At 39.1% G+C, this 13466-nt stretch overlaps 1 protein-coding gene across 4 annotated transcripts in view; it reads left to right on the top strand.

The window, feature by feature from the left end:
* MTUS2 (microtubule associated scaffold protein 2) overlaps window positions 1-13466 on the top strand; it is a 262109-nt gene that overhangs the window by 113211 nt on the left and 135432 nt on the right. For all 4 annotated transcript variants that reach the window (XM_085062168.1, XM_085062149.1, XM_085062144.1 and 1 more), the window contains one exon: window positions 7510-7716. In XM_085062168.1, coding sequence (XP_084918294.1) covers window positions 7510-7716 — 207 coding nt within the window. The remainder of the gene's footprint in view (window positions 1-7509; window positions 7717-13466) is intronic.

Genomic DNA, 13466 nt, shown 5'->3' with positions numbered 1-13466 from the left:
TTATCTGTTTTGATGCCAGTAGCAGAAGCTGACCAAACTCAGCTGTATGTGACTTCTGACACACCCCAAGATTGCAGGCTGGGTAGTAAATACCTTTTCAGCCCTGTGACTTGAGTTTGGTCAGCATTGAACATGGGAATACAGGTGCAGAGAGAATTGGATTGTAATTTCCATTTAAATGAAACTGCAAGAGGCTGTGATATGGATCTGAGTAGGGTAAGCCCTGGTGTAACAGGAACCAGTTCGGGAGATAGATATGAGAGAAAATGCAAACAGGACCTATTACCAAATAAACATCCTTTCTGATCCTCAAAAACGAACATTGCCTTCATTTTTATTCATCCATCACCCATCCATTATAAATATTATCCTGCATCATTGATGCTAGCAGACATGACTTTTCCTTAGCCCCCCCATAGGGGCTTGTCTTGTATATTCATTTACTGTCTTCCTATGTTATGGGACATTCTAAAATCTAAACAGGATCAACTCATCAGTCCTATTTTTTATCTGTTAAAAATGCCAGTGCATGAGAAATATACATAATTAAATTGCATGAGCTGTTACTGTGATTCTATTCCACTAAAGTTGTATTTCTTAATGTTTTCATATTTCTCAAAGGTTTTTTTGGTGCTATTTTTAATTTTTTTAATTTTTTTTTTTTACTGATTATTTTTTTGATCTTGTCTGCTTTGGAAGTAAAATTTGATTAATAACTCTCCATAATTTCCTTCTTACAACTGTTATTTTGTTAGTTTCTCTCTAGTCTATTGATACCTTGCTGTTTCAAAAAGGGTATTAAAGATAACTCATGGTAGTCCAATAATCCGTCTGTCATCTCTTTCAGGATCCCAAAGTGTGTATCATCTGGTCTTTGGGCTCTGACTGTTTTTATGGATTTTAAATTACACAGGACTTGTTCTGGAGAGGTGGCTAATGCCTCTAGTTTTTCACTGTCCACCCCAAGACACATTGTTTTCATTTCTGGCATCTCACCTTCCATTTTCCTTCCAAGATGAAGAATGTGTTTAATTTTTCTGCAATACTTTACTCTGTTGCAAAGTACTTTTCATTGCTCTCTTTTGATTCAATACTTCCCCTTATTTGTCTTTGGTGTATTTCTGATATCTTATGTTGGTTTCTTTATATTCATTTATTTTTGGTATTTTATCCAATTATCCATTCAAGATTGGCTTATGATCCCCTTTTCCTTGACCAAAGCCTTTTTTCTTTTATGCCCCAATTGACTTAATCTTTCTCTCAGCAATGGATAACTTCACAGGCCCTCTTACCAGTCTTTTTTCTTTAATACTTCCTTTTAAGAAGAATCAAAATGAAAATGAAAGAGGCTGAGGTGACAGAAGATAGGACAAGACTGGTATAGAGAGACAAAACAAAGGCATCAGAGAGCTGATTCCTGTGCCTGTTTCCACAGTAGAGCGCAGATGCAGACCAGAGATGGATTCCTGGTTGCCATGGAGGGGATGGATGGGATAGCAACCTCTGGCATGCCAGAGCTCTTGGGGTGTTAATTAGAGGGGCCCACAGCAGGGCCAGGCACCTTTTAGCCAACTATGTTAAGGTACCAAACACCATTTTCAACCACTTTCCCTTAATTTGGTGTTAGCTGTAGTATTACTTGCAGTATATTTGATCTGCATCATTGGTTTTGCTGCATTATTTGAAAACCAGGATTAAACACAGCTTTGATAGAGTCATATTTGCAAACATGAGCAAATGACATGCATGAACATATGGTTAACATCCTGGATGCAGTGCCAGTGAGAGTTGCTCATGGGTGTTGTGGGGTGTGAGAGCTTGGGTTACTGCAGCAAAAGCAGCTGGGGACTAAGGGGTATTTTTCTCTCAAGGATACCAGGCCTGCCTTCAAGATTGCTAATCAGCATCTCTTGCAGCTTGATCCTGAGCTTTTAATCCAGTTTCCAATTCTAGTGATATCAGTCCTGCCCTGAGGTAATGGAAACAGAAGGATCTAGCCAGCTGCTATCCCGTGACAAAGTGTGAGGTACCAGGGAGGCTTTTAAACAGAAATCGCCGTGGCACAGTATCGAGGACAGCAGCAGTGCCTCGTAATGAGGATTTAATTCCCCTTTGCCGTGCCATTGATAATGTAGCAGTCTGGTTAAGCAGAACTGATAAGCTGAGTGGTTTGGCCCATGTATAATACTAATCCTCATAAAACTGACTCTGAAATAATTGATAATTAAATCCCTGAACTCCTGTGATGGACTGCAAGTGCTACAAGAATATTAAGGGTTTTGTTAGTTTTAAGTTATGCCAAGTAGAAAGTAAAATAATGATGAGTGCTCCCTCAAGTGTGATCTGTGTGATGCTTAAAATGGGGTTGGAGCAGTGATCCTTCTTCTTCTGTAGGATATAGGACATGTGGTGGCATTGGCTGTAATTCCTTATTAAGCAGTGCTGCTCCTTAGGTGCTTTGCCTCAGGTGGGTCAGACAAGCAGCCTGACTAAGAAAAAGCATTCTGCAAAGCAGGTAAAATAGGAAGTAATTGCATCTTTATATACTTATAGGTGCCATAGAGTCTCTGAAAGCTTAACATTTGTTTATTTTATGTAAATAGACTCTTCTCTTTCTATGGGAAACTTGTAATTCAAAACAAGCATTGAAGGATACTGTGTCTATAACATGTAAAATATTAATATGTTTTCCTTGGTTATAAAGACTTCTTGAAGCAAGTGTGTTAGGATTTGCATTCATTAGCTGATTATTTTGATGGAATTCATATCTGATTTTGAAAAGTACAACAGATATCTCATCATTAAAACTTCACTTTAATTATGCTCATTAATTTAACTCAATTCTACATTTTTCAGTAGTGTTTAGGATATTTTTTTCTCAAAGGGTAAGTTAATGAAATGTTATTTTCTTATCACCTCTCTGTGTATTAAACTTGTCAGTCCCAAGGGTCTAGCAGCTCCTCTCATTTCTAAGCAAGTCAACTTTCATTAAAGATTGAATTTACCCATAAATCAGGACAGCAATATTTCTCATTACTTGGACAGACACAGATATAGACATTTATTTGTGTCTTTGCATATGTATGATGTATTTCATCTCGAATGCCACAATATATCTACAGCTTTCTCCCAGCAGAAAAGCTTTATTTTTATGTTTATTCTCAGGAATAAACAACCTAATAATGACCTAATAATTGAACATATAAATGAGATTTGATTATAGAAGTTTTGAGGTTACTTCCTGAAATGTTGTCTTACTGCTTCTCCAGCTCTGTCTGTACTTGCAGTCTGAGGTACTTGGATTTGAACTGGCAAGGTTCTTAACTGTTTAAGGAAAGAGGGGACAAGGGAATAGTTCAGAGAAAAATATTCTCTGTTCTCCACTCATCTGCAGAGTTTTCGTTTGGCACTCTCTGTTTTCTTTGAGAGAGCAATCGGAATGTGTTTCATTTAAAAAAAAAAGTTTCAAAGGGACAGACACATTTCTTCCTGAGTTTTTTAAGGACACTGTCATCTTACTTGAGACATAGCCATCTGCCACCTCTCTGCTCCAGTTACTGCGTCTTCAAGGAGCTAAACCCCATCATATAAGAAGAGTTGTCTATATGACTGTTGTACCAAGCTGTCATTCATAAGAACAGTATGTGGAACAATATGGGTGTAGCAGCAGGCAAATACTTCATACCTGACCTCCTTGCTGGTGAGAGCAAAGCTTTGTCTCTGGCTGGGCATCCACAGCCCTTCTGAGCAGCCAGTGAACAGCATCTGGGCTGATGAGGTGCACCTCTGGTGCAGAAAGGTGTTCTGGCTGCTCTGGGCTATCAGTGGAAAATGCAGTGAGTGAGACTTATGCATGCATGATTCCTGTGCTGGAAGTTTTTGATGGATGCTGTTGCTTTTCACATTAGCTGCAAAGCGAACACAGACTGCAGCTTGAATGAATTGTGAGATGAAAAGTTTTTGAGGTGTTGAGAATGTGCTAACTAGCCTTGGTTTTCCTGGGTGCTGGGAAGGCACAGAGCAGTTTCTTGGTGCTTTTGAATCTGAATCATGAGGAGATGAGCATTTGGTCAGTCCACCAATATATATTGGTGGACTGACCCATCAGAAATTAATAAATGTTCAAGAAGTGGCAACTGTCTGGCCTTTGAAACTGAACTGTCCCAGGCTTGACAGTATCTGGATGAGAGACCATCAGGGAGCTGGGCACAACCTGCTCACTGCTGTTTAGGTGTAAATTGTTAATGCCTCTGTTTTAAAGCTGCTTTCCTCAAGTTCTTGGTCAGAGAGAAGTTGTTATGTCTATACAGGGAAACCACAAAGGTAGTGACAACAGAATAGGTTTCTCACATGTGCAATTTGTTTTTAATCTGCAAAGATACAAACGTCTGGGTTAACTCTGAGCTGGGTTAACTCTGCTTGTATTATCTTTGACTGATGCATAGACATCGGAGATAAGTTGTTTGCCACAGATTCCCCAATATCAAATAAGAATACTGATGTTCAGAGCATCAGAAAGTGAGAGAAAATGGCATCTAAGGCTTAAAGTTATAACAGAAATGTTGGTAAAAAACAAAAAAATTTTTAAAAAAATGAATGCAAAGAAAACTCAAAAACCCTACCAGCAGATAACAAAGACTTGCCAATGATCCCTGAATTATGGAGTTTTGAAGTCTTGAACTGCTACTCTTTTTCATAAGAAATATCTGTATAACTAATTTCTTTAATTTTTCATTCATTTCAGCTTAAACATTTTTTTAATTTCACAGAGAAGTTGCATGGAAGTTGCCTCTTACCCATGCTTGAAGATGCAGCCCCTGTGCAGTGAGGATGCAGAAGTGTAGTTCAGACTTTTATTAAGTCTTCCCAGGCACATCTAGTTTATGTCAATCAGTCCCTACCTCAAAATGTTTTTATGTTTCTAGATGGGAACAGCTTGAAGTGTCATAGAAAATCACTTGTGTGCATACAGACAATACTTAATTCTATAATTAGCTTCAGGCGGTGAGACAACTGGAAAGATTGTTAAGCTTATTTTGGTAGATTTTTATTAAAACAAAAGCTGCGCATTAAAATAACTTTTGTATTGAACTCCCAGACCTTGTTTGCAGGAGTACTTCTATACTTTTAAGAAACAGAAATAAAGAACATGCATGAGAAAACTTGATGATATTTAGAACCGAAAATACATACAATAGGCTGATGTATGTCTCATGTATTTTAATGAGAAAGAAGACACAAAATTACTTAGCTTTAAGAATTTGAATGCATCTCTAATGAGGATAATGTCCTGCCCCCAGGTCCTCAAGGTACAGAAGAACTGGATTAAAAGACAAGAAGTGAAAAATAATTTAAGGATTATGATGAGTTCAAGATGCAAAATATTGTTAGTTCAGGGGGAATTTGAATTGAAGTCATAAACTTGAAACACGCACGAAAGTGTGAGAAAAAACCACTGAATCCTCTGCCCAAGTCTAGAAGAATGACTTTGAAGAAAAGGTAAAGATGGCTGGGCAGTTTGTCACCAAAACCCTTTGGTTTTAAGGAAATTCTTCAGTGACACTCGTGGTTCTTGGTGTGCCACAGACGGCAGAGAGCAGTCAGTCTGGGGACTTGGTGTGGGGATCCCTGTGGCTGAGCTGGGGACCTAGGAGTCTCAGGTGAACCACAGTGCCCTAGGGCAAACATATTTGAAAAGCTTTTTGAATGAAGCCATTTCTAACTTTATCCCACTACCCCAGTGGAATTTCCCTTATTTTGTTGCAGGATGTCTGTGATATTTACAGTTTGTTGCTCTAAAGTGCTGCAGTCAAACATCCATCTCCTTGACTCTTCATAAAGGGCTCAGCTTGGGAAAAGTGGGTACAAAAATGCATTTTTAAGAGCCTAGAGTACATAAATGGTTTTATTTGTTGAGCAAGGAACATTTTTTTGTCTTTATAGGAATGTGTTTTATAGGAGAACAAAACTCTTTTTAGCTTGGTGTTACACGTATTTCTATTTCAAAAGAAAAGGCTTAGTGACATGAAACAAAGCTTAGCATTAGTATTGTGATGAGGTACACAGCTAGCTTTCCAAATCCCCATAACATTTTTCTGCTCAAAGGAGTTAGTCTTGTTTTCTCTAAAGTCTTCTCAAAGTGAAATGCTTCATTAAAATTAATAAGGCTGTGACCTACATAGTTTACAAAAGAATTAAATACTGTAATAATATGACCATATTCTTACTGTGCAGTTAATTTGTATTTTTCTTTATATTAAGAATGTTCACTTCTTCCTTTGAAGTTCTAGTGTACAAATAGTGTTCACTGAGTAGGAATCGAAAAAGGGTGACTTTGTGGCCTTTTCTGTCAGAATATGTTGAGAGTTTTTAATGCTGCCTTGTCTCCTATCCCATGGTCCTGATTAAACACTCTAGCATCAGTTTTTGGTGACCACTATTAATTTTTTTTTTTTTAAATATGTATTTTTGCTGCTCAGAATTCCACAAGGAACAGGAATCTGGTATTCTCAAATCTAGGAAGAAAAGCTCTGTCCAAATTTATCTACACTTGAGGTCTGGGGTCACCTGGTATCCAGACCTTCCAATCAAATGTAAACTCTAATCTTTGGTCCTTGGCCTTGAAGACAAGACTGCCATGTTTATGGACCTTTGGCCTGTGAAGACAAAGAGGAATATCTGTGAACCTGTGCTCTGGATTTGCTTAGAACAGTTTGCCTGAGCAAGAGCAGCAGAATACAGGTCAGGACAGAAGCTGAAGACAGATGCCTGGTTAGGAGTCACCACAGGCAGACATCATAGCTGAGTGCTGTTGTGGCCTAACTTCAGGTGTGACAAACCTGCTGCTGGCAGCTGTGGGAGACTTGGTTGATGTCACACACATGGGCTGATGGCTTAGCAAGGAGAAGTCCACCAGTTGGAATGGCCAGTGGTATGTTAAAAAAGTATGACTTTACAGGTCATTTCCTTGTTCCCAGGCTTGGCACGAGAACACGGCATTTTCTTTTAGTGGAATTTGGAAAAAAAAAAAACTTCAAAGAAGTGTTTTCTTTGATGAAACACAAAGAAGTCCCATGTCCTTGAAGAGGATTGTTGGCGGACTACAATAGTTTCCAAAATTGGAGTTTATGCGTAGTGTGTTTGTCTCTGTGTATGAGTTTTTTTTAAATTTGCACATAATGACTATAAGATTAGAAAGTGATACAGCATTGAAGAAGATAACATTAAAAGAAATTCGTAGCAACGTTGAACTATGCTACTTTGCTGGAAGTTTGAGTTATGCCTCATGGGTGCTTGGCATATTCCACCTTTTAAAAATGATTGTGACCTGTAATTTTTCCACCAAATGTCTTTTCAGTGCAGCAAAGAATAAGACATCACTGCAGTTTGATCAGCCATTAAAACTTGCATTCAGTCTTAATACTGCCCTTATGTAGCTGGACAGGTAATGGTCAGTGTCTCCCATTTTAGTTTGTTTAACAAAAATTTCTTTCTTTTTCCTTCTTTCAGTAGATCTTAAGAAAGGATCATGTCCAAGTGCTGCAAAATCCAATCTCCCCAAGCCCTGCCCATCTGGACTTCGTCCCCCAGGTTATTCACGGTTGCCAGCAGCTAAGCTGGCCGCATTTGGTTTTGTCAGGAGCTCAAGTGTATCCTCTGTCTCCAGCAACCAGTCAAACGACAGCACTCAGAGTGACCAAAGCAGGACAACTAACCGTAAGTCCAAAAAGTGCCCTTTTATCTGGAGGGATATTAAACAGTTGTATTCCAGGATTGTCCAGACTGGAGTTTCTATCTAATTTAGGATTAGAGAAATCTGTTCAGTACTCGCTAATCTCTTTTGTGCGCTGACTCTGGTTTGGTATCTTGATTTCCCAGTGAAATTAGTTTAAAATAATATTGATAATTATTGAATATTAATAAACAATTATTTATCAATGATTTAAAATATTAATAATAGCAGGTGTGTATGGGCTGAATGTACATTGCATGAAGAAGGGGTTGGTTTCCCTGCTACAGAGAAAATCTCATTAAGAATGAACCTGAGACATTCTTTCTTGTATTTTGTTTTTACCTGGAACATCCCTTCTTACAAGCTGAAATAGTAAATAAACAGAGTGATCTGTACTTTGTAGGTAAATGGCACCCAATGCAGAGCAGGACAAGTATTTTCTAAAATAAGAGATATAGTCTTTTTTGTCTACTTTTCTTCTGCTTCTTTATATTCAGTATAATAAACTTAGTTTAAAAAATTGAGCAAGTAATGCCAGTGATATGAAAGGTATCAGGACTGATATCATGGTACATCTACCAGACTTTGAATGATCCCATGGCAGAAATGTCATTCCAAATCCTATTTTCTGTGAAGGCTGTTAATTTTATTAAGTACAAAATAATACCCCCTGGATTTTGCAATCCCTGGGAAGTGTGTGCATGCCCTGGGCTCAGAGCAGAGAGCGGGATTGAGGGATTTTCCTGCCCATTTTTCTTTGAAGACTGGATTGAGCCTGAGCTGTGTCAATATCAAAGCAAGTGGTATCAGCCCGGGAGGGGTGCAGATAGGGCCACCAGGTGATATGAAGCAGCAGAGGAGACAAGATGCTGCAGGCTCCTAAATCTTTCACTGTTTGTATTAATTTGAAATTAATTAAAATAAATACAATTAATACAGTCCTAAACCCTAAGGATTTTCTCTTTCCCCTTTATGGGGTGATTGAAATGCAAAAGACTGATGTCAGCAGGGACTTTTAACTTTTCCTATGTCCCCAAACGTGATTGTATCTTGTTTTACTGTTGGACTGATCACTCTTTTTTGTTTATTTCCTAATAAACTTTACTTTGAGCTTAGTCAACCTCATTTGCTTTGTGCTTTTACCCTACATTTATGCCTTTGGAAAACTTTTCCTTTTATCTGGTGTTGTAATATTTTAGTCTTTCGTTATATAAAACCTGTTCTAGGAACAGAATTACCTGATACCTGATTAGATCTAAATTACATGTCTGCAAGGAATATTGCTGTTTAGCAATTTCAGGTGAGAACCTGAAAAAAATTACATCTGTAGATACAGCACTATCCTTGAACACAGTGGGTGTATACAGGTTCATACAACTCTAAAAGCAAAATACTCCAAGCCGTCGAGTTTGAATCCATTGATTTCTATTAAAAAAGCTGTGGAAGAAGCATCAGTAATCTCAGGCACAGAAGGTTATATCTGATTCTTCAGTTCTCTTAAAAGAAGTTGATTTCATTTATATATTCTGGTGTACTTTTACATTATCTTTGTATATAAAGCACATAGAAAATGAAGCCATATTCCAGTCACTGGTAGGAAATGGAAGCATTTGGTTTCAGCTAACTCAGCTGAAGGTGGTCATGCTCTTTAATGTTGGAATCAGGATGTTGTGACCAACTTGTGCATATTACAAGACTGGTTTAGATGGGTATGAAAATTACCCAGGGGAAGTGTTCTGCTTGTACAAATTCATGTAGAGATGAGCTGAGCTCATCACATGATGAAAAGCAGCACCTATAACTCTGCTCTTGCTGCCAAGTTGGATAACTCATCTAAGCTGTTGGCTAGTTTCCCTCTACCTTCATGTGAGAGCAAGAGAATGAGCTCCTCCCGAGGGTCATCTCTCTCACGTTGCTCCTGTGACATGCACAGCTGTCCAGCTCAGAAGTCTTTTGCTTTTCTTTAGTTCCAAATGGATAGTGCTTCCTCCTGGACAAGGCTGAGCGAAGGAGGTGTGTTGCCAAGCAGGTGAGGACACATCTGGTGTTTAGTGTTTCAGCCCTTGGTTAAGTCATCACACGAAATGACACCTAATATTGCCTGCCTGCTTTGGATTAAATGCAACGCAACTCTTCTTCATGGGGTAGATAGGTAGGAAGAAAAAATATTCTCTTACTGTTAATTTATTAATTTTCATAGAAATGTTATCAGTATGAAGCTGTGCCATCTTTTTCTATTTATAGGTTATATGCCAGCAAGAGTTAAATTAGTTGCCCAGCACCCAGGGAGCACAAATTAGTTGTTTTCCATTCTACTGCAGCTTATTTAACACAGAGCAGCAGTGCAGTTCAACGTGCACAGAAAGGATGTAGGGGAGAAATACTGGCTCAGGAATCTTAGTATGACATATTATTTCCCCCCTTCACTATCTGCTGGAAGAATGGTTTTATTTAAATTAAATAAATAGCTGATTCTGTAGCTACTACCTGAGATCATGTCTTTGACTAAATCAGGTTTCCTAGAGGGCAGGATAAAGTTTTACTGTTAATTTCCTAGCTCAGTAGGGTGGAAAGTGCAAAATTATCTAGCTTTAGAAGTCTTCAAACACACATAACATAATGTTCTATTTAAGCGGCATCTCTGTGTGTCAGGGAGACAGAAGTAGTTGATAACATCTTACAAGCGTGCATTTGTTATAAATAGATGAACTGCCACTGTTGTAAATGGAGGGGCTCACCTCAAAATCATGGCATATTGTAGGTTGCTAAAATGCCAATCACTATGGCTAAGTGAGAAGAAAACACTGGTTTATTTTAGGGACGGAGTGTTTTAGGGTAAACAGTGGTTCTTTAAGGGGCCCTGGTGAGATCCTGTTCTTGCTTTTTTCTCCTCTCCCAGATGTCTTGTGATGCTAGTTCTGCCAAAACACATTTCTTTCCAGAAGTCCCAACTAGTGTCTTTGTCTAGGGAGAAAAACCCTACTTGTTTAGAGTAAGGAGATGTGATGTTTGTGTTGAGGGGAAATTTGTTAATGGAGCTGCAAAGCAGCAGCTTTGTTCCTCACCAGATTTCTTCCCTTCCTGTGACCCCTCTGAAAGCAGCAAGCCTGGCTGTGCACAGAGCCTGTGCTGTGCTTCTTGGTTGACTTTCTGGCAATACCTCACATATTCAGATTGACCCAATGAAATGGATTTGAAGCAGTAGGACTGCGCTCTTTTCTCTTGGTGAGACAGGACAGGCTGCTCAGCACTTGCCAGCTTGTTCTTGGGTCTTTCCTGGAGTTCCATCCCAGGATGGTGGGTACGAGCCAGGCTGCTGTTTGACAATAACGTGCCAACTGTGACAGTTGTGCTACCAGCTGCTAATCAGGATCAGTCGTAATGGGGCTCTGCTCCTGTGATGTCCTGCCCAATTTTCTGTTGAGACTGAAGGGGCACCTCTGGTATCCAAACTGCTCAGCATCTCGCCAGCTTCTGGGGTAGGGAACCAACCTGCCAGCCAGGGTCACTAGTCTGTTTTGGCCATTTAAAGTCCACTTCTTGGTTCCTGTGTGTAACTTGCTGTTTGCACACAGGGAAGCCAGGGCCTGTGGAGCTCATTCATGACGATGGTGGCACAAAAGGCAGCTTTGGACTTTGCTGAAGGCAGTGGGGTGCAATATAAAAAGCCAAAGACCACTCCATTTCAAAGCTGGGTTCTAGGATGGGTCAGGAGAGCTCACCACGGATCATCACTGGCTGTCCTGCCCTGTTCAAAACAAAATGGTTAAATGGTTCAAGGTGGTGAGCTCTTCATTCCATACAGAGGACAAGGGCAGTTGCTGAATCAAACAACTCAGAGAACTGAAGGCAGTGAGAGCTTGTTGTACCAATGGAGGTGGGGAGCTGCAATGTGTCCATCCTGTGTTGCTACTTATGTTCTTCTCCACTCAGTGTGGAGCCTGCAGCTCCCACTGCCACTTCCACACCTCTCATCCCATGGTTTCCCACATCAGTGCAGCTCTGTACCACAGTGCAGCCAGGCCCACAGGAGGTTTTCTGCTTGGGCAAAGCCACATGGCCTGACACCTGTGGGTGTCTGGGAAAGCCCAGGCTGAGGTTCAGCTCCAGATCCTGCTATCGGTACTCCACAGATTTGTTCTGTGCCACAGATAAGTTTGTTCACTAATACTTTTGTTCAAGATTGCCTGAAAAATTCAAAGTTAGTCCCGGCTCTGATGTACTACTTTTGAGGTTGTCAAAAATGCATACTTTACACCATTATTCTTTACTTAGAAAAAGGGGGGCTTTGTATGTCTAAAAATCTGTTGCTTGTTTATGGTCTAAATTGACTAGAATTGAAAAATTGAGATACTTTGGTCTAAGAGCAGTGTGAATGTATTCTGAAAAATATGAGAAAAAGTGAATTACTAGAAAGTTGTGTTAAGGTTGAAACTACTATCTATGATTTGGAGTGGAAAGAAACAATTGTGTAAACATAGAGGAAAATTTTCAATTTAAACAACTTATATCAAAATACTTAACCTTGTGTATTTTCCCTTGGATTTTTAAATGCAATTTATGGAAGCTTTCCCTGTATCTGCCCCAATTAAATTTGCATGAGGGGTTCATGTCATCCACCAAAGGCCCACAGCTGTGGGATATGGTTCCCAGTATTATCCTGTGATTGTGCAGTGAGGCAGCATGATGCTCAGACTGTACCTTCTGTTTTACTGGTTTGAGGGGCTTAGAGTGCTCTCACTTGTATCTGCATCTTGATTGATCAGCTGAATGTCCTGCTCACATAATTAGCTTTATGTAGTTCATCAGAATAGACTCTAACATGCTGTAAGTACCACGTGGGAAAGGGGTTTGTCAAGCACTGTGTAAGAATTTTATGTGTGGAAGGTTGGAAGAAGGATGGATTGTTTAGAATGAGTTAAGGTATGCTAACTGCTATGAGTTCAGGAAATGGAAGAATGGCAGTGTAATATCGGGAAATACTTCATAGTCATAAGGTCTAGTAGTCTGTTAAATAATCTTCCAATTCAAGTGATGAAATCCCTGTTGCTTAAGATTCCTTAAATAGAACAATAGCATGGTGTTAGAGGCAATTCTTCTCCAGTGAGGTGCTAGACTAAAAGACATAATGCTATTCAATACCTACCCACAGCTCTGAGTGCTGAAGCAATTTATTTTGAGACTGAAGAAGAAAATGGTGATGAATATTTCAAAACTTGTTTTAGTGTCTCACGACAGCTATTGTTTTGTTAAAAATTATTGAAAAATGAAACTGCATGTTTTATTTATATAAGCTTCCATGATCCTTTCTTCTATATATATATATATATTTGTCACTTGTTCTTGACCTTGCATTGCCTGGCCTTGCTAAATGTTGAATTTCCATTCCAATAAGCATAAATGTCAAAGTGTCAGATTCAGGTGGGTGGAGAAATGAGGAAATTAAAGCGAGCACAGAAGCCTTGAATAGATATGTAATTGCCTCAGAAATGGGTAGAACGTTCAAAATTGTCACATGGTAGACAGGTATACCAATTGTTCTTAAATACATAAGTATTATGTAAATACAAAAATTTCCTGCATGAAAATACATTCCAATCATATTTCTGTGACTGATTTTCTGTTCAGTTTTCTTCATGACAAATTCAATTTTTTTTTCCCCTCTGATCTTGTTCTGATATTAATGCCTTGATGAAAGAATCACTTAATGCCTTCATTTCACTGTGAATAAGAC

This window comes from Lichenostomus cassidix, chromosome 1 (assembly GCF_008360975.1).
Source record: "Lichenostomus cassidix isolate B80296 chromosome 1, HeHo_3.0, whole genome shotgun sequence".
Lineage (NCBI taxonomy): Eukaryota > Metazoa > Chordata > Aves > Passeriformes > Meliphagidae > Lichenostomus > Lichenostomus cassidix.
The sequence above is the reverse complement of the archived record's forward strand: the minus strand, read 5'-3'. Positions and strand labels throughout refer to the sequence as shown.